This window comes from Podarcis melisellensis (assembly GCF_964234715.1).
Source record: "Podarcis melisellensis genome assembly, chromosome: 8".
In the NCBI taxonomy this organism is placed as follows: Eukaryota; Metazoa; Chordata; class Lepidosauria; order Squamata; family Lacertidae; genus Podarcis; species Podarcis melisellensis.
This window is the reverse complement of record NC_138540.1, coordinates 52884730-52909796: the sequence shown is the minus strand read 5'-3', so window position 1 is coordinate 52909796 and position 25067 is coordinate 52884730. Positions and strand designations below refer to the sequence as shown.

Genomic DNA, 25067 nt, shown 5'->3' with positions numbered 1-25067 from the left:
TTACTTGGCAAGTTGCACAGCTAAGTTCTGCTGCAGTAAACAGGTTCTAGCCTAGGACTCATTGAAATGGGAAAGGAGACAAGCTAAAGTTGAACTTGTCCAGTTGGATTTATCTGATGTGTGGTGAATGCGGAGGCTAGGGGCTGGATCCTTCCACTCTCCATCTCCCAAGCCAACACTGCTTCCAGGAAGGTGCTGTTGGGGAAGGAAGGAAACCTGCATGGACGCTAAAAGTTTTAAGACAACTTTCAGAGAGAGAAAAGTCCCCCCAAAGTGCTCCCAAATATAAAGCCCTCTCACTCGAAATATTTTCCCCTACTCTTGGTTCTCTCTTTGGTAACACCCCTGAATAATTTTAGTCCTCTGTTCCGCCAATTCTGTTTGGGAATAATAAATGCTGTACTGACCTATGAAGGGCTGTTGAAAGGATTTCTGAGATAATGTTTGTGAAAGCTCTATGAATGTATTTCGTTTTTTCTGTCTCATGCCTGACACTGGGGCTTTGGGGATGGCACAATTATTTGTTTTTAATTTAAAGAGGAGAAATGATTTTGGAATGATCATGGCACAGGCATTTTGATATTTTTTTAAAAATTGTTTTTGGTTGCTTGGTCTGATTTTTATCTTTTCCTTTCTGTGCTTGCTCTGCTTGGTTGCTTCAGGTCAGTCAGTCTTTAGGATTCACAGCAGAAACCTATGCATACTTACTCAGAAGTCCATCTCACTATGTTCAGTTGGGCTTAGCTGCATTCCCAGGGTCTCAGTAATCTCAAGATTGAGTATTGGATGTACCTTATCTCTGTACATATGTTAATGTGTCTACACTGCAAGGTGGTCATTTTGCATACTAAGCTACAATGGCTGGTTTTGAACCGTATATTGTAAGACAAATGTTTTTTTTCCGATTATAGCTATTACAATTTTTTTTTTCATTTCATTTATCTGTTGGAGATAAAGGTATTGTACATTATCCCTTCCCTTGCACATTTTTTTCTCATAACAATCTGGTGACGTGGGTTAGGTTGAGAGGTTGCAAGTGGCTCAAAGTGACCTTGTGAACTTTACAAAGAAGCTGGAATTTGAACCTGATACCTGAGTGTGTTGCTGTGTGCAATGGGTAGGCAGGGTGGGGGAAACACTGAGTTTGCACGATGTTCCTTGATGTTTGAGCTGGAATGCTAACAGCAGGTAAACCCAGAGGGAACAAAACACTACAACTTGATTTTTGTGGGCTTCCTTGTGTGTGGACTACAGAGTTGTGTTTTTAAAAGTCCAGAGCCTGCAAGTGTCCCTATTTTCCAGGGACGTCCCTGATTTAGAGAAGCCGTTCCGGTTTCTGATTTGATCCCGGAATGCCCCACTTGTCCTTAGGATGTCCCTGTTTTCATTGGATAAATGTTGGATGGTATGGAGTTATCCAACCCCCAAGCCATCTGAAGACAATCCTGTATAGGGAAATATTTATTTAAAGTGTTTAATATTTTATTATGTTTTTATATATGTTTAAAGCTGCCCAGGGTGGCTGGGGCAACCCAGTAAGATGTGCGAGGTATAAATAGTAAAATTATCATTATGGAATGGGACATCCCTATTTTCATCGGAGAAATGTTGGAGGGTATAAAAGTCTGGTTCTGTGCTTTTATCAGATAAAACCAAATTCCTTCCACACCATCACCTCTGTGGGGGTAGGGGTGGGATGCCAATTCATGGTTCACCTCAGGTGCCAAAATGTCTTGGGCCAGCACTGTTCCAAAGCATTACTGCTTCCGATTGTGAAGTTAAAGTATAGCAACCATTGCTTGTAGCCATTAATAGCCTTCTCCTTCATTGTCTGATAATCTTTTAAAGCCATACAAATAGTTAATATACTGCAGTGTCCAGACCAGACTAGGGCACAGGTGTCCAGGGTTCAAACCCCCTCTTGGCTATAAAGCTCAATGGGTGACCTTGGACCAGGTTTTGAGCTCTCAGCCTAGCCTACCTCACAGGGTTCTTGTGAGGATAATTTAGAGAGGGGAATTGCACCTTGTACACCACTTTGAGTTCCTCAGAGAAAAGGTTGATGTTTCATGTAATAATACAGTAAAACACCAAGAAATGCCTCTGGGTGCACAAGCATGTTTTTAAAAAGATGCCTAGAGGTGGCGAATGTGGGTGAGCACCCAGGTAGAGAAAGGAAGTAGTTCCATGATACAATGAAGCCCACAAACTCTAACATTTAAAATAACATCCAAACCACTGGAACCGATAAAACACAATGACCAAATGATGGACCACTAGCCATCCAACACCTGGGCAAACAGGTGAGTTTTAGGAGGTGATAGAAACTGGATCAGAGTCATGTCCTGCCTTATTTCCTTCAATTCTCCAAAGGGGTGCAAAGTTGGGAGGATTTGGGGGAACTCTAAGGGGAGCTGAGGCAGCTGCCTAAGCCTCCTGCTTGGGGGTAGATGCAGGGGTGGGTCAGGGACTTGGCAGCCACCTGAAGTTGCCAAGTGGTGACATGGGCCTGGCAGACAGAGCATGCCTGGAGCCCAGAGCCCACTGGGTCCAGTCCTTGGCCAGGCTCTGACCTCATAACCGGCTTCGGAATCCTGCAGAATGTTTTGTTTCCTAGGAGTCCACCTGAGTTGTTTGATAGGATCCTTGAATCAGTTGAAAGCCCTTCAGATTAGCTGACTTTGTGGACATCTTCGGAGAAACCTTTCTCCTTTGAATAACTGCCTTCATCTGATCCTTTGATACAGTAAAAATCTTTCTCCCTTGGAGAAATTTCTTTGGTTTAGTTGAAGGTCCAGACAACGGTTTTCTACCCCCATTGCACAATGTGGCGCTGGCTGCATTGAAGGTAAAGGCAAAGGCAAAAGGGGAGACATCTTACTTAATGTCTTGTGCCCCTTTCACATGCCCAGATTTTAAAGATGCTCCTAGGTTATTCAACCTTTCTAAATCCTATGCTGGGTGTTACGTGAGCCAGCAATTTTCCCAGGGAGTTTTCTGATGAATTTTCTTAGTTTCCTCTTTTGTCACCATCCAAATTGCAGCAGAATTACCATCCTCCTCATCCCAAATATTCAGGTGAATTCTCCCCACCCCCATCTTCAACAACCACAAATAGGATGGGGAATTCTGGGAGATCCTTTTTCACCCAACCCTAAAAAGCACACCATATCTCTGCAGGGCTCACACCTGTACCCTTAGGTGCTCTCTTCCTCAGGTACATTTCCAGGGTCTTGAATTAGTTTCCCAACTCCCTTAAGGGGGAGGGGAAAGAGGGAGGTTGGAGTCCCGTAGCAACATCTGGAGGGCACCGGGTTTGGGGAGGCTTGATGTAGAAAACATCAGGGTAATTAAGCATCATAACACTGGGTGACTGGCCAGGAGTTTATCCTGACCCTGATCAGGAGTAGCTAGAATGAGCCACTCACTGTCCAATGTCATCCCTAGGAGAGCTGCCCTGGAGATAAGCTCTGTACTATTTGTAAAATGAGAAGCAACTGGCAGTGCCTTTTGTCTGTTTAAAAAGTTGTAGTGACTTGGCACAGAGTTAGAATAGTTTTTGCTTGAGGAGTGGCGAAATCTTCCCGAAATGTGTGGCTGATGGGCATCTAATCTGCAAGGAGGATAGAGAAGGAAGAGGCCCTCGCTTGCATTTGGAGAGCTTCCTCTTATTTCTTTGTTTCTCTTTCTCTTCCCACATCTACAATATCCACTGCTGGCTGAGGTCATGAAAGCTGGAATAGAGCTCCTCCTGGGAGGCTCCTCAGAAGGGTGACTGGGACGGACCCCCCCCCCTTTTGTGGTGGCTGCCCTCCTGCTGTGAATTCTTGCAAAAGAGGAATATCCAGTTGCGTAGATAGAACGTGAATATTGGCAGAGAAAAAGAGGAGCCAACATGAAATCTTTTCTACAGGTGAAACTCGAAAAATTAAATAAAAGCTGAACAGAGGGCTCCAACTCCTTTTAAAAGTTCCAATAGGAAAGGAATAAAAGATGACAAAGGAGGACCCTGGAGGTTAAATTACCCTTGCCTTGATGAACATTGCTGCTAAAGAAATTACAGGTGTGCAGCTGGTGAAAAAATGGCAGAGAGGAAGAGACTTTGTTTCTTTTTTCTCTTATACTTTACTAAGGGACCACAACTTACCTGCCACTAGAGAGAGGAAATACATTTAAGCACAGGGTGTTAGAACTGATGGCATTATGTCAGAAGGAATAATTCTGGAACTGCATTGGAAAGAAACTGTCTGGGTGAAGGAGGAGGAGGGGAAGGGGCTGTGTTTATGCTTTTCTGTTTCAACAAGGGATTTACTCACCCCCTCCCAGAACAAGGAGAAATAAAGAATTCGAAAAAAAGGCCACAGGTTTGAGCAGGTAGAGGTGATAGCATTCTTGAAAACAAGAAAGTCTTGGACTTGGTTCGAAAGGAAAAACTGAAAATCAGCAGAGCAATGTAGATGGGGGGGGGGGGACTAACTCAGTGTTTTGAAGGAAGTTTGGTTTAAACCCCCCCCCCCAACTCCACCATGCGGGCTGGTTTCATTGACACAGTTTGCAGGAGGAGAATGCTTTCTGTTCAGTCTGCCAGATGGTTGTCCTTGGAAATAATGGATGGTGAAGTGCAAATGCTGTGGTAAGAATATGGATTTTGACAACACGGTTCTGGAGAAGAAATGGACTTGGTGAAAGGAGAACATTGATGGAAAGGATGCATCCAGATTTACATACAAGCAAGATGAAAAGAAAGAAATAATACAGAGACAACAAGTAATGATTTAAGGTAGAGTGGCAAGGGGCAGAGTAACCTCATTTGTTTTCTTTTATTCTGTTTTGGGTTTTTTAAGGGAATTGACAAATAGACAGCTGAGGAAGATATGGGGTGAGGGAGGACAAAAATGTAAATTAAAAATAATTTTGGATTTAAGATTAGATTCCATCAGAAATGGAATGTGAATTGAAAATAAATAATGTAATATTAAAGCAGTAAATAGGGGAGAGAAGGAGCACATTGACAATGGAGAGTGGGAGGTCAACTTAATGGAAAAAATGTTTTAAATTTGATGTAATTAGGTACTGATTTGTTAAAAATTTGGAAAATTAATTAAAAAAATATTTGGGGAAAAAAGAGTTCTATTTCCCAAAGAAATCCACTCCCCAAAGGTGTAATACAAAGGTCATATTATATCACAAAAAGAGGAAATTTGAGCCCCCAACCTGTCAAAGTGTCTCTTTCACCTTTAGCATATTTCTTTGCTATTACAATTAGTGTCTGTTCACATATTCCTTTATTTATGAGTAGATAGCCCTCTTTAGGTCTAGTATTGTTAGGTCTAGTATTGCCCATTGGCAGTTTGCTGGAAAGGTCAAGCATGTGCTGTCACACTCAGGGGATTGTGGCTGCCCCTGATCTGACCACCACAGCCACTCAGGACTACTTTGTATATGTCCCTGGGATCCTTGTTTTGGCTTTCATTTACAATCAAACCATTTTATTCAAACATTTACAGTGTTTCTCATTCCTAAAAGAGAGTTTATAGGCCTCTATTAATAACATTATTAATTATGTGGGGGGTTATTGGGATGGGTTATTGGTTTATATTTTGTTCCTGTTCTTGTCATGTATTTTGTGCTTTTATATTGTATTTTTATGTAGCCAGTGCTCTGAGATCTGTGGAATAAGGGCAGTATACACCTTTAAGAAATATATTTAATAATACTAACTTCCACAAGGTGCATGTCTCTGCTTTTCCCCTTGCTGTTTGATGGATGAGATGTCAGCAAGTTGTTCTGCAGAGCCAAGCCTGCTACTTACACAGTTTTTCCTATAGAGGCTGCTGTTTCCTACGGGGATTTAAAATTTAAAGGACAACTGGCATTTTATCAGTAGCGCTTTTTTTCGTTGTATGGGACTGTTTGTGCTTCTGTATCCTTGTAAACATGCACTTATCCACATGTGTTATATTCATGACACAGGGTTAATGAATGCCTGCCTTAATCATTCTATGGCTTGGATTGCTGTAAACAGTTTCAAAGAATGTGGGTGTGCATGCGCATGTGTATGAGACAACGCAGTATAAAAATAATTTTATGAATGAAGTGTCCCTCTCTTTTTCTCTCCATTTCAGCCCACAGGGTGCCTGGAAGACCCTGAGGGCAAGCAGCTCCTCCCAAACGCTCTCCTTCCCAGGTCCCCCCCACAAGGGAAGGTGGCAGCTAACACCAAAGTCGCCCCCCAAGAGAAGGAGCAGCTCTCATATCACCCCAATAGAAAGGGCAGCCCCCAAACCTTCCTCAAACCAAGAGAAAGAAGGGAGCAGCCTGCTCCCACTCCCTCCAACCCAAGATAGGAGGCAGCCCCCACCCTTTCTGCAGGAGAAGGGGCCACCCTTCCAAACCTTCCTTACCCCAAGAGTGGGGCAGCACCACCCCAGTCTGTCTGTGAGCGCTTAGAAAAGGATGCTGTGATTACTAAGACCCAGCATGGGTTTCTCAAAGACAAGTCATGCCAGACAAATCTTGTTTCTCTTTTCGACCGAGGTACAAGCTTGGTGGATCAGGGGAATGCTGTGAATGTAGTGTATCTTGATTTCAGTCTCTCTTAGTTCCTCCCTGGCAGGGCCTTGCATATTGAGGAGCATTCCTTCACATTAGCTGCCACCTGCCTAAGCCCAACTTGGCCACTTCACCTACTGCCTGTGAGAAGGAGGCTGATGGAACACTAGCAGCATACCAGCCTCACTCCTGAGTCTCCCAACTGTGCATCTCTGCCAGAGGTCTGAGCTGCTGCCTGCAGGCAACACAGCCTTCTCTACCCCTTCCTCAGGTGGCGTGGAGGAGGGGGCCTTTCCAGTCAGCCCCAGTCCACTCAGCTCCTATACATGGAACTTGGGGGGGACGACTGGCCTCTGACAGCAAATGCTTTGGGGGCTGACTCTACAGGCAAGTCTGCTGTTTTACCCATAATATTTATTTATTGAATTTCTATGCCATTCTTCCTCTGAGGATCTCAGGACAGTGTACAATATAAAAACACAAAAAAATAACATAAATACATAATAAAATGGCAAACGTTTGTTAAAATTAGCTGTAAAAGCTAATTTTTAAGAGAACACACTGCCAAACATTTGTGATATGTTAAATTCCCAGTCAGCTGGGGCAGCCCCTGTTTTGCACCTGGGGTCAGGCCTTTGCAGGGACTAATTCTGAAAGGGTGTGAGGGAATTGGTTCTTTCTGTGTTTAGATTTGCTGTTGAAATTGCACTTCAACGCAGACAGAAAAACCCGCTTATGGCTGTGCTTTAGGACAAAACCTGATAAAAAACCATGACAGTTTAAAATTAAACGCTGGAATGACCTGCAATGGCAGAAGTGAAAGCAGCTTGTTGTTGCTATTTATTGCTGCAGTTTAATGCCGCCGCCCCCCTCCCGCAGATCAGCTGAGAGTCGCTGAGCAGTGCCTTGGGTCTAATCCTCGCCAGCCGACCCTTCCAGCCTTGGCAAGGAAGGCACCAGAGAGCGCAGGCGCACTGAGGCAATGCAGAAGAGATCTGGACCATTAACTGCCCTGTCCCAGGCAGACAGAAAAAGAAAGCCTTTGTGCCCTCCGCGCCCGCTTGAAGAAAGCAGAGTTGATTTAAGCGCCTGGGTTTCAGTGGGTCAATGGATTAAACGGCCTATTTATCTATTCATTTAAAATGTTTAAAGTTGGCGCCTCACCCCTGAACACAATTTATTTAAAAAAAAATACCCAGCCATGAAACGCTCCCAAAAAGAAAAGGAGAAGCGAAACGAGGCGTTGGAGTGGGAGGAAGTGGGACGGGGACCCCCACCCCACACCCCCACACCCCCGGGCCGGCAGCTGCTGGGAGACAAAGGCGCACCGATGCCATCAGGTGATGCGCGCAATGGGGGGATTGGAGAGGCGGCCCTCCTTCCGGGTCCCTGGGGAGGGGGCAGAGCGCGCTTACCCGCCCCTTGCGACACGCCCAAGGCTTCCCCCCAAGCGCTGCCCTGGGCGGCTCTCCAAGGACTTCCCGCAGCCTCGAGGGGAAGGGAGAGGGCAGCGCCCGCAGCCCCAGCCCGAAGCGCCCGCAGCCCCAGCTCTCGAAGAGCCGCCCTGGCGCCGCCGCTTCTTCGGGGGTCGCTGGAGCCCGCCTGCCCGGGGAGGGGTCTGGCTGCGCGGGCGCGCCTCCCTCCGCAGCGCCACTGAGCATGCTCGAAGCCCTTGTCTGTCGGTCTGTCTCTCCCCACCCCCGTCGCCGCCCGCCCCGCAGACCCTCCCGCGCTTCCTCCGCCGCACCGACCAAGCGGGCCGAGGAGGAGGAGGAGGAGGAGGGAGCGCAGCCGGGTAGGTACCGGGGCGGCTACGGTGGGGTGGAGGGAGGGAAGCCCCGGCGGGCGGGATCTCTGGCAGCGGGGCGGGGTTCCCAAGGACAAAAGGCGGTTCGGGGGCTCGCTTTTCTTGGATAGCTGCGGGCCCACAAAGAGATCCCCTGCAAAGAAGTCCCGGGGAGCCTCCGAGGGACGGATCCTCCAGTGATCCTAACAACAGCCCTGCGAGGAGGGTCTGGCGCAGAAAGAGCAGCTGGCCCAAGTCCACCTAGCGACCCACGTGCCTCTTGCTGAGCAAGGCGTCTGAACCCGGTTTCTCTCCCCCCGGACCCCCGTCTGACTCTCGGGGCCTTGCTGAAATCCTGATCTTCAGGATCTCCCCAAAGGCAGCTTCAGCTCCGGGGTGTCGCAGGGCTTTTGTTTCTGCGTGGGGTCTTCCTGCGGGTGCTGCTACCCAGCTGCGGAGAATGTGTGGGAAACTCAACCTCCAGGATCTATTGTGTGATGGGGGAGAGCGTGACATCTCGTGGTCCTGTCTGGCTGAACGGGAGGCTGACGGTGGTTTCAGGGATCCCTCAGGCATAGAAACCTCACTAACAGTAGCCTCAAGGACCCTTAGTTTACATGCTCTTTCCCACCTGGCTCAGAGAATAAGGTTTGCCCCCCCCCCCAAATCAGAGACTAAGTCCTGACCACCTCCTGTCTCCTTGGAGATGCCCCAGCAGCTGTCCCAGCCCAAAGTGCTCCTTTTGGAGCACCCTCCAATCACCTGCTTCCCCTACTTGGAGATTCCTGCTGAGATGCAAGGACAAGCAAACATCACCTTGCTTATTTGCTTTGCCATAAATAAGGGGAGCAGATTTGGCAAGATCCACCTTTGGGTCATGCTGGGCAAACCTGAGCCTGTTGAGCCCCTGCAATTCCTGTGGTCCCCAGGCCATTCACAGAGCTGATGGGGCTCAATCTGGATGGGGCAGCTTTCCTTGCCTTGCTCCAGGGATGCTTCCTACATACAGATGCATTCCTAGGCTCCTTGTGCTGTTGGCAAGGAACTAAATCGGCATCTCCTCCCTGGTCCCTGCTCCCTTCAGTAATGCTTGAAGGTAGACTCTGCCTTCAGTTGTGGAATTGCACAGATGGTGCAAGTGGTGTGAGTTTGCTGTGCTGTGCTGGGGTTTCCACTAGTCCTCCTGCCCCCCCCCACTTCCCTGCTTGCCTCCTGTCCATTATGATGACATAAGAATCTCCTCTCTGGATCAGGCCAAGGCCTGCCCCAGCCAGTATTCTGTCTCCCAGAGCAGCCAGCCAGCCAAGCCTGCCTTTGGGAAGCTCAGGAGCAGCTAGCCCCTAAGATCTGAGGTACCGTATTTTTCATCCCATAGGACGCACCTAATTTTTTGGGGGGGAAATAAAGGAAAAAAAATTCCCCTTTATTTCCCCCCCAAAACCAGGTCGGGGAACAGCGGGATGGCGGCGCTGCCCCTCCCCGCTGTCCCCCGAGCTTGTGGGGCTGGCCAATGTCTGCCCGGCGCGCGGGGTGCTCTGCTTCAGGGCATCCCGCACGCGGGGCGGCAAGCTGCTATCCACAGCGTGGGGAGCCCCGCGGGAACTCCCGCAGGGCTCCCCAGGCTGCAGATGTCTGCTCGGCGCGTGGGGTGCTCTGCTTCAGGGTGCCCTGCGCGCTGGGCAGCAGTCTGCTATCCGTAGCTTAGGAAGCCCTGCGGGAACTCCCATGGGCTCCCTAGGCTTGCTGATAGCTTCCTGAAGCCTGGAGAGCGAGAGGGGTCGGTGCGCACCGACCCCTCTCGCTCTCCATGCTTCAGCGAAAGCCTGTATTCGCCCCATAGGACGCACACAGATTTCCCCTTCATTTTTGGAGGGGGAAAAGTGCGTCCTATAGGGCAAAAAATACGGTATATTGCTCATGAACATGGAGGCTCCATCCTTAGCTGTCCTGTTGAATAGTGGCTACTAGACCTGCCCATTCTGCCCTTTGACCTCAGCCAGCCCTTTAAAGGTCCCTCTGGCTAGCCAGGTACTCCTGGGAACCAGGGCTCAGAGATCCATTTTTGCTTTTTGTGATGGGGATCCCTTAAATCAGTTCCCTGTTGTATGCAGAAATCCTTCTTCCTCTTTCTCTCTCCCGTGGCCAAACATGCTGAGTGCCTGACTCAGTTTGGCAGATGCTCAGGGACTGAGTGGGTGGCGGCAGGCTCAGGGGCAGAGCACACAGTTGCCTTTCAGAAGGACCCTAAAAGCATCTTCAGATGGGAAGTATTGGTGGATCCCGACAGCTAAGGGTTGTAGCCAGTGTTAGTTCTACTCTGAGTAGAGCTTAGAGGGAGGAAGCCCAAAGCCAAGGCAGAAACTAAGAGCCCATTTTTAGTGCCAATAACCTGGCCATAGAACATACAGAGTAGTCACTACAAGGGTGACTGAACACACACTGAGAGTCTCCTCCTGCTCCTCCTCAATGAGTAATGGCAGCCAAGCTTAGCACATCAGACTTTAGAAAGGACCTGTTGTCCCTCTTCATGTTTTCAGATAATGCAAAGCCTGTGGGGGTGCTTACTGGGTCACCATCCAGAGCTGCCTCTTGTGAGGAGAACAGGCAAAAGGAGAGATGTTGCTGTTGTCAGCAGCAGCACCCACACCCTTCCGCCCCGCAGCTCGTGAAGTACGTGAGAGCAGACTTGCTGGCTCAGGTTGACGGTAGACATTCTAGTCTGGCATCCTGTCTTTACAGTGGCCAACCAGCTGCCCCAAAGGGATGAAACCCACAAGCAGGACCTAAGCACAATATCTGCACTCTCCCCTTCTGCAGTATTCAGAGGCATTACTAAGTCTGTCCATGGAGGCAGGGCAGAGCCATTGTGGCTGGCAGCTGTTGGCAGCCTTCTCCTGAATGAATCTGTCCAATCCTTTTTTAAAAACCATTGAAGTTGGTGGCCGTTGCTGTGGGAGTGAGTTCCATCATTTAGCCGTGTTCTGCCTGAAGAAGTCCTTCCAACATTCAGCTTCACTGGAAGCCCATGGGGTCTAGTCTTAGGAGACAAGGAGGAAAGCTTTTCTCTGTCCACTCTCCATGCCTTGCCTCATTCTAGAAACTTTGACCATGTCACTTCTTTTCCATCTTCTCTCTAAACTAAAAAGCCCCACATGTGGCAAAATTTCCTCATAGCAGTGTCGCTCCATTCCATTATAATTTTGGATGCCCTTTTCAAATTCTACAATATTCTTTTTGAAATGAGGTAGCCCGAACTGAGAACATTCTTCCATATGAAGTTGCAGCATAGATTTGTAGAATGGCACTACAATATTAGCAGCTTTATTTTCAATTCCTTTCCTAATGATCCCTAGCATGAAATTTGTGTTTTTCACAGCTGCTGCACACTGGGTCAACATGTTCACTGAGCTATCTGTTATGACCCCAAGGTCTCATTTCTGGTAAGACACCACCAGTTCAGACCAGACCCCATGAGTGCACTTGTGAAATTAACAGTCTTTTTGCCCCAACGTTCATCACTTTGCACTTGCTTTCACTTGCAGTTGCTTTTGCTGTTCTACAGCCCATTCATTCAGTTTGCAGAGGTCTTTGTGGAGCTCTTCAAATTCTCTTTTTGTTTTAATGAACCTGATCAAACGTAGCTACCCATTTTTTTGTGGAGAAGGGAATCTTAGCCTGAAGCCTGTGCCTCCTTTTCTTTGCTGCCCAGGGCTTCCTCCGAGCAAAGAATCCTCCGAGCTGGCCTGATGACATCCCCTCAGAGGGCTGCCCCCAAACAAGATGGTGCTGGACTCGGGTCGGCAGTCCTTTCGGCGGCGGGAACAGCAGCCTGATGTCTTTGGTGCTGGCCTGCAGCAGCGGAGAAGCGGGAAGAAGGAGGCCTCTCGCCCCTATGAGGGGCTGCGGGTGCCTCCCTTCTTCTCTCCTTCCCTTTCTCTGGATTCAGACTCCTCCAGCCCGGGCCAGCGGGCGCCCCCCAAGACCAAGTGCCTCCAGAACCCAGAGCCCCAAGTGCCGCCCCCCGTGGGCCTCTGCCCTGCCTTCCAGAATCCCTGCAGCTGGATGCGCCGGAGCGAGAGCATCTGCGCAGTGAACCGGAGGGACCGCGCACGGGGGCAGATCCGCAGTGCCGCCTCCCTGCCTCACCTCCCCAAAGCCAAGGCGGACAGGTGCATCGGGGCCAAGAGGAAAAGTCCCTGCCTGCTGGTGGCCCTGCGGCCGGTGAACGTTGACAAAGAGAGGGAGAAGTTCTTTGGGGCCTGCTACGCCTACAACCCCCAGTTTGAATACGCAGAGCCTGTCCCTGAAGCTGTGTTGGAGAAATACAAAGAGGCCTCTGGGCAGTTTATTTCACAGGTAAGGAAAGTTCCCCCTGCTCCCTCTGCCTTTGCCATTTTCTTCCAAATGGCTGCTCCTCCCTCCACATCCCTTTCCCTCTGCTCTGCTGCGAGGAGACTAAGCCAGCAAGTCTCTGCCTCCCAGAGGGAGGAAAGATGCTTTGGGTCTCAGTAGCAGGAGCGCAGCTGGCATTATATTGTGTGCATCAGTAATCCTCACAATAGCCCTGTAAGGAGCAGGGGGCCAAAATGTTTTGCAGAATCTAGAGGCTCACCTACTTTTCTAGATTCTAGTTTGGCAAGGGGGTCCAAAGAAACGGAGTCATGCCACTGGAGGGAGAGAGCCTGCTCTGATCCTGGCACACATGAGCACATGCCCCACTCCCCCAACATCCAGGCAGTGTTTTACTGTGGGATGCCAGGACTCAGGGATCTAAGAGGGTGAAGTTTTAAACTTGGGAATCAGATGCTTCTTTCAGCAGCCCAGGTGTTAGGACCAGTGGCAAGCAGCAGGGGTGACTGGACTCTCATACCTTTGCACACTGGGTCAGGATCATTGCCTCCATATTGCAGACTGGAGGGCTGAGACTAAGGGAATGGTGGCAGTTTGAATTGGGTCTTCTGCTCACAGCTGGTGCTACCCTGTTTTGGGCTGAGCAATCTTTCTACTTCTTCATTCTGTTGGTGGTGTTAGAACTTTTGACTCCTCTTGTTAATTCACACAACTGTTCTCTGAGGGAATTTGTCCACAGTCGTTTTTTGCGGAGGGGAGCTGAAAGACATTTGCCAGGCGAGAATAAAATTTGACCAGCTCCTTCAGTTGCCAGACTTTGAGGAATCACAGAGGCTTGCTGCCTCTGGTTAGCCAGGTCTGCCTGCTGTGGAGCAACATGGCCTCAGTTCTCTGTGTTGATGGCTGGGCTGCTTAGGGCTTCCTAGCTGAGGCAGAGGAAGGGGTGATCTCATGATGGCAACCACCTGTCCTTCATGCTCTTCAGTCTGTCTATTTGGTCTACAGGTCATAAATATCCAAGATTGTCTCTGGTTATCCAGGGAAATACATAATGGAGGAAAAGGCAAAACACATGCATACAGATTGTGCCTTTTAAAATAAGCCACAGGAACAATGGAATAACTAATGGACAGACACCTATTCAACTTGCTTTAGTTTTAATTCCTACGAAGTTAAAAAGTAGAATGAATCCAGGTTGCCAGTATCTGAAGGACAACTTCAACTAGCTTGCGTTGGACCTCCTTTAACATTATGCATTAATCTTGAATATATCAGGTCTACTCTCTTCAGGTGTGAGTGGGGAGTTCATTCTTTGTATCTGGTAGCCAAAAAACATTTTTAAAACGTTGTTGTTATTTTAAATAGAAAAAGCAGACAGTTGTGGGTTGAAATTCACTTGCTGTGTGTGTTTCAGGCTATTGGAATCATTGATGCTGTGCTGGAGAAATATAGCACCTACGAGAACTTTGAGGCATCCAATGGAGGGAAGTTGCTCAGCAAATGCCAGATCTGGTCCATTGTCAGGAAGTACATGCAGAAGGAAGGCTGCTCTGGAGAGGTGAGTCCAATGCTGGCAAAAGACCTTCTGCGTGATTCCGGTGAGGCACCCTGACAGCCTTTTGTGCAGTGCCCTTGGAAACCCCAAAATCCTTCCTGCCCCAGGCAGTAATTGCTTGGGGTTGCATCCAGCCAGGATGGTGAGGGTGGGAAGCCACATCTGGGACTAGCCCTGGACTCTCCCCTAGAGACTGCATGGACTGACTGGAGTCCTACCAGGACGGGAAGCTGCATGGGAGCTCTGTGCTGCTCCTTGCCTGACCCACCTCCCAAGAGCTGTGCTGGGTTTCCTAAGCAGGCTCAGAATCTTGGGGGATAAATGCTGGGATGGTCTTGGTTGTCACATGCATGGATGGATGGATGGCCTGTGGTTTCCCTCTTCGGTTTCAAAGCTTGTTCTCCATCCTGGGCCCTGTGATGGGAACTCCGTCCCAGCTCAATTCAGAGTGTAAATACAGGCCCTGCTCCCCAATCTTCTTCTAGGTGGTGGTTCAGCTGACCGAGGACCTGCTGTCTCAGGCAGTGATGATGGTAGAAAACAGCCGCCCAACTTTAGCCATCAACCTTTCTGGGGCTCGTCAGAACTGGCTGGAGGGCATGTTGCGCCATGAAATAGGTGAGGATCCGTGAAGAAGGAGCAAAGTTCCGTGACATTCCCCAACCCTCTGTGCCCTGGAAGGGTATTAAAGGAGCACAGGGTGGGAGGAGAGTGGAGAATTGTCTGCCAGGAGTTGGGACATCAATTTTTCTTTCAAGGGAAGGATGTACCAGCTGGACTACTCTGGCTGGTTTGGGGAAAGGGCTAATAATTCTGTTCAGTGCCACAGAGACCTAGAACTCTGAAGAGCAGGAGGGTCTGGGTGCTGACTGGCAGGGGCCTAGTTGTCAAATGCTGTCTGGCTATGAAAATCAAGGGAAGGCTCATGTCTAGTACAAGTTCCATTATGCTACCACTGCTACATCAGAACAGATTTCAGCCTCATCAGACTGAAAGAAGCTGCTTAATAATAAGTCAGGCTTTATCTAGTTTAATGAACTATCAGGGACCATGCTGAGGAGGAATGGTGGAAGCCACCACCTCCACCTGCTCCTGCTCCTGCATCTTCCCAGGAGCAGGAGGACAGATAGATTTGGAACGGTGGTTTGCAGAGGGGCATAGTTCAGAAGGCAGAAGCTGGGAAATACTGTATGGGGAACAGCTAAGAAAAGAAACACTGGAAGACAGAGGGTTAACAGATTCACAGTCTCTGGACAGCATTCCTCCGCCCAGCCCAAGGTCGAAAAGAGCTCAGAAAGTCTCAGAACAGAATGCTCAGAGGGCACAAACTCAGATTACAAGACGTAGGAGTGACATAGATTAATAGGGATGGAGAGGGTGTAAGCCTTAATTAGAAGCACCGCCATTCTGGGTTGACACTTTCTTTTGTCCTTCGCTGTGTTTATTAAAGAAACTAACTGGTAAGAATTCATTTTGTTTGATCTCCTCATTTATGACTACGGGGGAGGAAGCAGATTCCCTGAAGCCTGACATAACACATTTTTAAGTGATTCATTTCATGGTTTTCAACTTTTCCAATTTTTAAGGCTTTCTAATTTTTCGAGTTGTCATCCGATGCCATAAAGGCATCAGGTGATGGGCAGGGAGTGTTCCCACCACCTGATAGATACAGTTCCCTACCCCTGGACATGCAGCCTAAAACCCAGGACGCGAGTCCTCTTTTGCACTGTGATTCATTGACCCAGTGAAGGACTGGGAAGTGGGGTGGGGGCAAAGCTGAGGCAAGCCAGTTGTGAAGGAGGAGTAATGATGGGGAAATGCCTCTCCTCTGCCTTAGGCACCCACTACATCCGCGGGGTCAACAATGCCCACCAGCCGTGGCACAGCTCAGAAGGCCGCCAGCACTATGGCCTGAAGCCGGCGAATCCCACTGAGGAAGGCCTGGCCAGTCTGCACAGCGTCCTCTTCCGCAAGCAGCCCTTCCTGTGGAGGGCAGCCCTTCTCTACTACACTGTCTACCGGGCCAGCCACATGTCCTTCTGCGAGCTCTTCCATGACCTGGAGCGCTACGTGCAGGACCCTGGGGTGCGCTGGGAATACTGTGTGCGAGCCAAGAGAGGCCAGACAGACACTTCTGAGCCAGGTAAGGGCCTTCGCATGGCATGAGGATGCTCAATATTGGAGAGATGCAAATGTTTCCAGCCCTCAGGGTTCTGGAGGTTGGCCACTTGAGCAGCATTTGCTAAAATTCCTCTCCGATTTAGGACCCCCTTGCTCAGCCCCCACCCTCCCACCATCACAAGAAGATGGCTGGTTGGGGGATGGTGTGTAGGTGACCTGCAAAGGACAGCTCCGCTCTTGGGCACTGATGTGCAGCAGGGCTGGTGCTGGGGGCTCTCCTGATTGATGGTGCCCTTCAGAATTAGATTCTGATACCCTGCAGAACACTAAAAAAAAGAAAACTCCAAAAGCACAAGATGACTTCCTGCAAACCTCCACCCTTCCAGCCCTCAGGAAGTATTTGAATTTCTTGCCAGTATTTGGACGCCACTTTGAAAGGTGGATATGTCAGTGGTTTTTCTCTTTCAGGGTGTTTCAGTAAAGATCAAGTGTACCTGGATGGAATTCTCCGGATCCTGAGACATCGACAAACCATCAACTTCCAGCTGCTGGCTGCCCTGGGGAAGGTAACAGCTCTGCCTGCTCTGTGGTCTTCCCCCACCCCCCATGTGTGTGTATTGTGGGGGGCAGGTACCCTCACCTCCTCCATCTCATAGCCAAGAGGGCTTTCTTTGGCTTGGCTTCTGGTGTTTGCTCCAGTTGGAGGAAGGTGGATAGAGCTGGAAGAGACCAAGAAGGGAGGACAGGACAGTCCTCTAACAGTCCTCAGCTAAGAAAACCTAATTTTTCCATCCAAGTGAGGCCCTCCAATTCATCTTGATCCTCCTCCAAAGGGCATAGAATGTCTATTCTCTCCCCACTCCCCCTTTATCATTATAACAGTCCTGCCTCAAAATGGCTGTTTTTAACCCAAGAGGCACTAGGGAGTTCTGATTGTGAATCTCCCACAATGCATCTGGTTTGCCCCTCAGTAGGAGTCTCCACCAGACTGGCTCTCAGGTGAGGTAAATTTGGTCTGTTACACAAAACTCTCTAGTATTGCAGTGATGATGATGATGATGATGATGTTTTTTGTACCTCACCTATCTTACTGGGTTGCCCCAGCCACTCTGGGTGGGTGGCTTCCAGCAAGAAGACTGAAACCTCATCTTTGAATGAGTTGCTAATTTTCAGTTGCTCTTTTTCTTATACATAAATAAATTCAGGTCTCCTACGAAGATGTGAGTAATCTTCAGAAATACGGGGTGCTGGAGAAGGCTCGAATCCCTCACTTCATGCAGGATCTAGAGAGGTATATGCAGCAGCTCAACCACATTGTCGCAACCAATTGTCTCAGTGACGAGGAACTGGAACAGCTGCTGCCAGAATGAGACGGCCTTTGAGGGGGAAGAGGGAGGGAGGGAGAGGGCTATGGCTCCTCCAGCCTTTGCTGCTGTCACCCAAGACAGGCTGTGCTGTAATCATGAATAGGCCCTTTGGGGGTCTTCAAAGAAGTTGTTGTGTCAGATTGTGGTCCTGCTGAAAACAGTTTACTGGCTTACAGCCTACTATTTATTCTTTATTTATTGGGGTCTCTGGTTGAATATTAGGTGAATGAAGACTGGGATGAGGCAGTCTTCCAGCTATTCAAGGAGAAACCTTTGCAGGTGGTCTGCTGAGTGTTCCAATCTGGAGCCATTTAAAGTAATTTCAAAATGTCTCAAGATACATGGAATGTGGCATGTTCCCCTTCTGCGGAGCAGGCTGGCAGTCATCACTTTTGATCCTGCTAAAACAAAAAAGGCAATTCTAAGGGAGGTTGACTGTCCTGTGTTTGCACAAGCCAGTGTGTTTGGTTCACCAATTCAACCATTTGACTGAGAGAGAGCAGGTGCAGAGGTCACCAGCCGCCGCAAGGACATGTCTTCCAGGGTTTGGCTGCCAAGAATTAGATACAGAACCCATTTACACAAAGTTAGAAAATGTCTTCAGGTGTGTTTCATATCCATCTCAGTCAGCTTGCAGCTTTTCAGAAAAACTTGCTTTGTTGCATCAGACAGAGATCTTTCTCTCTTGGCCAGCATCTTTTGCTTCCAACCAGGCAGGTGCCTTGGGAGCTCACAAGCCAAGCAATGAGCTGCACTCAACATCTCCTGAATTACTTTGAATGCAGCAGGACTCCACAGCCTTGAATGCAGGAAGCTGCTTTCTCTGAAAGACCTGCTGGTCCATGAGTAGACGCAAGTAGCTCCGTCTAGTCCTTTGACAAAAGTTTTTGTCCAGTGTAAGCAGTTGTCTGTAGTTGGCATGTGCAGTGTGACGGGTGCTCTGGGGTTGCTTCAGCTGTGTTTTTGACAACCAAACATGTTTGTGCCCAAGGATTTTGGGGGAGGTGCAGAGAGAGACTGGTGGCCACCCTGAGGCAGAAGGGAGGTGTGGGAGGGCAGGTAGCTTTAGCTTAGAAAAGGATGTGTTTGATAAGCAAGGGCAGGTCCTTCGTAAATGGAGCCAAGGACCTTGGTAGTGTTTCTCAAGCAAATAAAATGGGAGAATCTGAGGGAGCAAAGGTGCACAGGGGCCACCTTGGGTGTCAAGTCTGAAGCTGTTGCTTTAACAGTCTCTTCTGGCATTAAGTGATATATAAATTCATATTAAAACAACCCCTTCCATCCTGCGATGCTACCTCAACTGGGGGGTGATGTTACCTGTGCTTCTACACTGTTTGTCAAAGCCATTTCCACTGCTGGGCTCCTTGGTGTAAAACAGATTTTGCTCCATTCAATAAAGACTCTCCTCTGCTTTTGTTGTGCTTAGCTGGAGAGGTTGGCAGAAATCTTCATGCACTGCCAAGCTGAAATCCTTGCTCAGACTGAAGTGGGAGGGTAACCTTTTTGCTCTCTGAATACTTTAGAAAGAAGTCACATGTGCCTGCCCCCCGCCTTGACTAATGAGAAGGGGCATCTCCCACCACACTCCATGCCATTTCCTTCACCAGCTTCTACTAGCCCTCCAGTAAGCAACCAACAGTCATGAACCTATGGATGGTACAACCCACCCCTTTCAATGTAAAGGGTCTTGGGCAATCCTGACCCCTGGTATCAAATCCTTTCTACCCATGTAGATTTCACCCAACAGGCTGCCTCTGCAACTGCCTCAATCTGAAGGCTAAACAGCAGCCATAGCCATCTCCATAAAATGTGGTAGGATGTGTCAATGCAGTTGCAGAATGTCAGATACTGTCTATCTATAATGTGCCCTGTTTGCCAAGGCTCTGGAAAACACACCTGTCTATCTATCGGTCCTCTTTCATAACTGACAAAATCTCCTTCCAAGTGCCCTCCCATTTCCTAAAAGATGGAAGCACATTTATAAAATAGGATTTTACTTGGTTGCAGGATTTTCTTCCACCTTGTTTTCTAAGCCACCCAAGAACAGTAAGTTTTGTCCGTGGGAATGTTTCTAAACCAGAAACATTCAGACCTTTATAAAATATTCAGCTTTGTAAGAGTGGTATTTTGATGTCCAGTCCTCAATTTATACTATATAAACATGTTCCTCAGTTTTCATGATTTACTTTTCAGATTCACGTGTGTTTCTAATCCAATACTTTTAGAGAAGCTTAAGTAGGGAAAAGGGTATTGTCTTTATTTAAAAACAAAACAATCACAATTATTTTATTCACATACAAGCACAAGAGCATCTCCTGCTTGTTCCCACCCCAACCCCACCCAGCATGCATTATCAGGGGCGCCCAGACAAACACTGATTCACCACTTCCAACAGGTGGTTGTTTTCCAAGGCAGCCGCCACTCTCTCTTTGTCAGCCAGTTGCTTGTTTACTGTGAAAAAGAACCCCACAAGAGGAGTTAGTGAAGACATCCATCCATCCATCCTCCTCTGCTGTATAGCTCAAGGGCTAGGACCCCACCAAAAAAATTCCAAGTGGTATTTGTACTCTTCCCTTCCAGCTTTGCTTCAAAACAAATATAGAAGGGAATGTAAGTGACTTATTCTGAGGGGTATTTTGTGGTGAATTTCAAACGTACCTGCATGCTCTGAGGCATGTGTTCCAGGGGTTATGTGGACATCCACCTGGGAGGAAGAAAAGAAGCAGCATCATTTGTGTCACCAAATAACGTTCCCCCAGATTGAACCAGCTGGAGGAATAATAAAATTATACCTCGCTAATCCAATTTTACCTTAATTTAATTTGGTTGCTCAGATACACACCATCACCAGTTCCCTCCCTTCCATTCTGTGTCTCATTGGTGAGGATGCGCTGTCACTTTGGCAGTTTCTTTGTTTCTAATTCCAACCCAAGAATTCTTCTAGTGGGATAAATACTCTGGCTGGGCAGAATGCCTTGATCAAAAGCTTTGGAATGCCCCACCACCATTGGATATGAAGAAGCCACTAGGGAGCAGGAGTGGAAGGGCTGAAACAACTGAAAGAAGGCATCTGATCAATGGTGGGGCTGGGGGGCAGCCAGGGACCCCTTTCCTTATTGATTTGAAAAAACAGCACTTGGTTTACAGCATGTCAAATTCCAAAAAGCTGCATGGGATCCTGCAATTGGTAGCCTCAGGTGCTTTAATAGAAACAAAGGGGAGAAGGAAAGCCCACATATCCCTTTGATGCCTAGTCTGTCAAGTGCCAAGATGAGCAAGCTTCTGAAACTGGGAGTCACTGGAAGCAAGTAAGGAGGAAATTCATGCTGCTTTCCAGGGTGCTGTAGTTGCTGCCTCTTGGGAGCCAAGCAGTGGTCTCACAAACAGGAGCTACTCCCCAAGGGCCAAGCCAGCTGTTTGTCTGGGGCCCTTTCCTAGGGCAGATCAAGTCTTCTGGCACCACTGGCTGTTTGAATTTATATCCCCACCCCACCCCCTGCAACACCTTCACAACACTCTAGAATGTCAAGTCAAAGCAGCACTTTGGAGTTCCCCTTGAAGGTTGCTGACCCAGGTCATTGTTTTGTCTCCCACATTTGTCTTGGTTTTCAATGCTTTGAGGAGCTAAAGGAACTTGCAGCTGCCACCGCACTTTCTATCCTCTGCAGAATTCTAATTTCTGCTCATGGCTGGTGAGCACTGCAGGTTTGCAATGGGGAATGCAGACACTGTAAAAGCAGAACTACCAGTACAAATCTACTTCCAGCTGATCACTCAAGAGCAATGCCTCAACAGCCCCAAAGGGTCCTCATGGGCACCCAATGCAACGAAAACAGAATTTCTCCATCGCCCTTTTGGCCATTTACATCCACTCACCTTAAACCTTTCTGGGAGGGATCTGATCAGCTTCACTTTGACTGAAAGGCCAATTAATGTTGCCATGCTGCAGTGAGGAATGGTGGGGGTGAATTCCACTGAAACGGTGCTCTCGGCATCATTTACCTGTGAAAGACCCATCCCGACACAATCACTTTTTTTTTAGAGAGTCATAATTTAAACCACATAAAATGCTGTTCTAATTGGAAAAAGAGCTAATTGGCTTGTCTCATTGCATCTTACTAACTCTGCATTTGTACTTTGAGAATTAGACTCTCAGTCTGAAGATGATGCCCAGGAATTCACAAAGAAAACCAAGCAACCTGGGGACAAATAGAAGAGAACACCTTCACCCCCAAATTGCTCCCCTTTATCACATACATAGCCCAACAGGAACCCATCCACAGCATACAAATCAATATGGCTAACTTGACCCAACAATTCCACCCCCTCACAAATGCAAACAAACCTCACTGCAGCCAACTACAGACAGCCAACACCCTGGCCCCACCCCCCATCCCTCTCACCACCAAGGAAATGTAATAAGTGAATAGAAAGAGAACCTACCCAGTTGACGCTGATACAAAACCCCACACTTACACTATATAAAATAATATGGTGTCTGAGTCTGAGCCAAGGGCCACTGAGCTAACCAGGTGGTGGTGAGATGGGAGAGGGCATCACCGTAGGGCATGATGGTAGCAGCTTGGATAAGTCACACAGGTGCAGTTATATAAAAAACCTCCTGGGAAGTGAAATGGGGAATTTAAGAATCAGGCCAGGCAAAACTGGAAAGACACCTGTTCTTCCTTGAAGCTGCATCTCTCTTAAAGGATCTGTTTGTACCTGGTTTTCATGAATTTAGTAACATGGGCTACAGCCTGTTCAGCCGGCCTCTGGCTCAAAAAGTGGCCATTTTTTCTCTACAGCTTGGAAAAGGCAGAGAAAGGCCAACAACACTCACCTTGACTCGAACTTGTTCTACGACATTTAGTTCTTCTAATGTTAAGGGATGCTCTGGGTCGTTGATGGAACGAATGAGATGTAGAAAGTCAAGGAAAAACACTCCACTAGCAAAGCATGGCCAGGCACAAAGCAACAGGCCCTGTGGGGATGCAATTCTTCATTTAAGATGGGAGCTTCCCAAATGTTGCCCAACGAAGACAAACTGCTCAAGCCTTCCCAACAGCAACCAATGCAGAAAACAGGTTGGCCAATACCTCTTTAGAGAGGCCAACTGCACACTATCAGAAAACATCTTTTTAGTCCAGCGGTGGGGACTCTATGGCTCTCCTTATGCTCTTGGATTCCCCACTCCCATCAGCCTGTGTGATAGGCACTATAGTCCAATATCTGGAGGACCACAGATTCTCCACCTCTGCTTTATGCAATCCTCCCCTCTCTACTAAATGCCACTTTCTCTTTCTTCTGAGATGATAACACCCTGGTAGGAAATTTTGCATGAGAACCCTGAGTTACCTGCTGAATGCCAGCAAGGGACCACCGGCTTTCCAATACAACTTAAAAAAAAAATTCAATGAGCTGCCAATCCTACAACTCTACATATATCTACCTGTTGTGGGGCTTTCACATCATGCAAGCTATCAATCCTACCCTGAAGAGCAGGAACTTGAGATGCTTGAGGAAATCAATCTGTGCTATTTCTAATACAAACCTGATATAGACCTGCTCTGTGCCTAAAAAGTTTATTCTGTGAACTGCCCTGAGACCCCGGGTATAGGGCGGTACAGTGGTACCTCCAGTTATGAACTTAATCCATTCCAGAGGTCTGTTTGTAACCCAAAACCAATCTTAACACGAGGTATACTTTCACTAATGGCGCCTCCCGCTGCTGCTGTGCTACCGGCACACAACTTTCACTCGCATCCCGGGCAAAGTTTGCAACCGTGAGCATCTACTTCCGGGTTAGCGGAGCTCATAACCTGAAGCATTCGTAAGGAGGACGGTACGTAAAATGAGGTTCCACTGTATATTAAGTCAATAAATAATAATAATAATAATAATAATAATAATAATAAAGGCCTGCTGAATTGGGCTAATGACCAATTTAGTCCATTCTCAATCATTTTGGTTATCTTTTTACAGACCATTTCCTGTACAATATCCTTTTGGAGGTGAGGCAACCAGAATGTCACAGAGTGACAAAGAGCAGTTGCATGGTACGATACCGGCAATTTTGTTTTCAATTCCTTTCCAAACGATCACACACTCTCTTCATTTTAACAATCTGAAAAAATTAATGTTACCGGCAAACTTTGCCTCCTTGCTGCTAATCCCTAATTCTAAATCATTTATAAACAACTTAAAAGAGCACAATCCCGACACTGATCCTTGGAGGGCTCAATTTTCAACATCTCCCCATTTGGAAAGCTGTCCGTTTATTCCTACTCTTTCATTCCTGCAGCTTAAACAAGAGGACCTCTCCTACCATTCCTCGACTGCTAAGCTTACGCAGGAGTCATTGGTGAGGGGCTTCATCAAAAGCTTTTTTGAAAATCCAAGTGCTCCATGTCAGCCAGATCACCTCTATCTACATGCTTGTTGACACCCTCAAAGAAATCTAAATAGGTTCATAAGGTAGAACTTGCCTCCTCCTGACAGATTGTAACTTACTCGGCTCGAAAAACGCATCGAAGTGCGTTAAGAAACGACTACTGTATATCGATGTGACTATTCAACCGACCTGCTTATTGAGTGAAAGCGTGTGAAAGTGACACGATCTGCGCACCCCGGGCTCCCAGGGCTCAGCCCCTCTTGCCCGGCTCCGCACCCGCCTTCCCGACCCCAACCCAGGCGCCGCTGCAAGCGGGAGGCGTCACTTCCATGAGCCACTGGAGAAGCTCTAAGAACCACGAGAAGCGCCCCCTCCGCCCCAGGGAGACTTTCCCCCTTGGCAGGCGAACCCCGGCTGGGCTCAGATGAGGATATCGAAGATCTCCCGGTCGTCGATGGCGTCGGGCAGCTCGTCGTCCTCCTCGCGCGCCGTGACGGGCCGCTCGCCCTGGCGCCGGTAGATGAGCGGGTTCGCGTTTTCCAGGGCGCCGCCCGCCGGCGAGGCAGACGGATCTTGGCCCACCATGGCGACGGCGGCGGCACTCAGCCCACTACACCGAGCGCCGTTGCCAAGCGCTTCCCCACACCGGAAGGACGCTGAGCGGAGATGGCTTCGGCGTGACGCGCTTCCGGCATTTGGGTAACGCGCTCAGCCTTACTGCAGTGGAGCTAAGACTGTAGAAGAGCCCATCTCGCTGCCTATAGCGGGAGCTTCCGGGTTCGCTTTGTTTCTAATTTTCCTTCTCCCCGCTGCAGAAGTGCGAGTTGCTGGGAGGAAACGCCTGAGTGTTCGTGCACAGACAGATAGTAGCCTCTGAGCATATACAGACTTCTCTCCCCTTACCTTGGGCAACTGCCGCCTCTGCCTTCCTTGCGCGGTTTGAAG

At 48.4% G+C, this 25067-nt stretch overlaps 2 protein-coding genes across 4 annotated transcripts; one reads left to right on the top strand and one right to left on the bottom strand.

Moving 5' to 3' along the window:
* The first annotated feature begins 8197 nt into the window (after nt 1-8197).
* On the top strand, nt 8198-17906 carry MATCAP1 (microtubule associated tyrosine carboxypeptidase 1). Of its 2 annotated transcripts, none has more exons than XM_081920368.1 (7): nt 8198-8347; nt 12048-12694; nt 14103-14246; nt 14729-14861; nt 16081-16386; nt 16833-16930; nt 17570-17906. In XM_081920368.1, exons 2-7 carry the CDS (start codon nt 12119-12121, stop codon nt 17732-17734), a joined length of 1422 nt encoding a protein of 473 aa, XP_081776494.1. In that variant the 5' UTR covers nt 8198-8347; nt 12048-12118; the 3' UTR covers nt 17735-17906. The 2 variants fall into 2 exon arrangements, with proteins under 2 accessions (XP_081776494.1, XP_081776493.1); XM_081920367.1 differs by lacking the exon at nt 8198-8347 and adding an exon at nt 9559-9690.
* Nucleotides 17907-19967: 2061 nt separating this feature from the next.
* Nucleotides 19968-24793, bottom strand: CIAO2B (cytosolic iron-sulfur assembly component 2B). Of its 2 annotated transcripts, none has more exons than XM_081920453.1 (5): nt 24557-24793; nt 22572-22651; nt 21608-21733; nt 20390-20435; nt 19968-20182 (listed from the first exon to the last, which is right to left on the bottom strand). In XM_081920453.1, the coding sequence occupies exons 1-5, from the start codon at nt 24705-24707 to the stop codon at nt 20085-20087; spliced, it is 501 nt and encodes a 166-aa protein (XP_081776579.1). In that variant the 5' UTR covers nt 24708-24793; the 3' UTR covers nt 19968-20084. The 2 variants fall into 2 exon arrangements, with proteins under 2 accessions (XP_081776579.1, XP_081776580.1); XM_081920454.1 differs by lacking the exon at nt 24557-24793 and adding an exon at nt 24242-24274 and having other exon boundaries at nt 22572-22712.
* Between the last annotated feature and the right edge of the window lie 274 nt (nt 24794-25067).

Excerpts from the sequence above, each read along its gene's own strand:
- MATCAP1 (XM_081920368.1), top strand. The coding sequence starts at position 12,119 with ATGGTGCTGGACTCGGGTCGGCAGTCCTTTCGGCGGCGGGAACAGCAG. Across the intron at positions 12,695-14,102 it reads CTGGGCAGTTTATTTCACAG|GCTATTGGAATCATTGATGC; the intron begins GTAAGGAAAGTT and ends TGTGTGTTTCAG. Across the intron at positions 16,387-16,832 it reads GACAGACACTTCTGAGCCAG|GGTGTTTCAGTAAAGATCAA; the intron begins GTAAGGGCCTTC and ends TTTCTCTTTCAG.
- CIAO2B (XM_081920453.1), bottom strand. The coding sequence starts at position 24,707 with ATGGTGGGCCAAGATCCGTCTGCCTCGCCGGCGGGCGGCGCCCTGGAA. Across the intron at positions 22,652-24,556 it reads CGACGACCGGGAGATCTTCG|ATCTCATTCGTTCCATCAAC; the intron begins ATATCCTCATCT and ends TTGACTTTCTAC. Across the intron at positions 20,436-21,607 it reads CCCTCCCAGAAAGGTTTAAG|GTGGATGTCCACATAACCCC; the intron begins GTGAGTGGATGT and ends TCTTCCTCCCAG.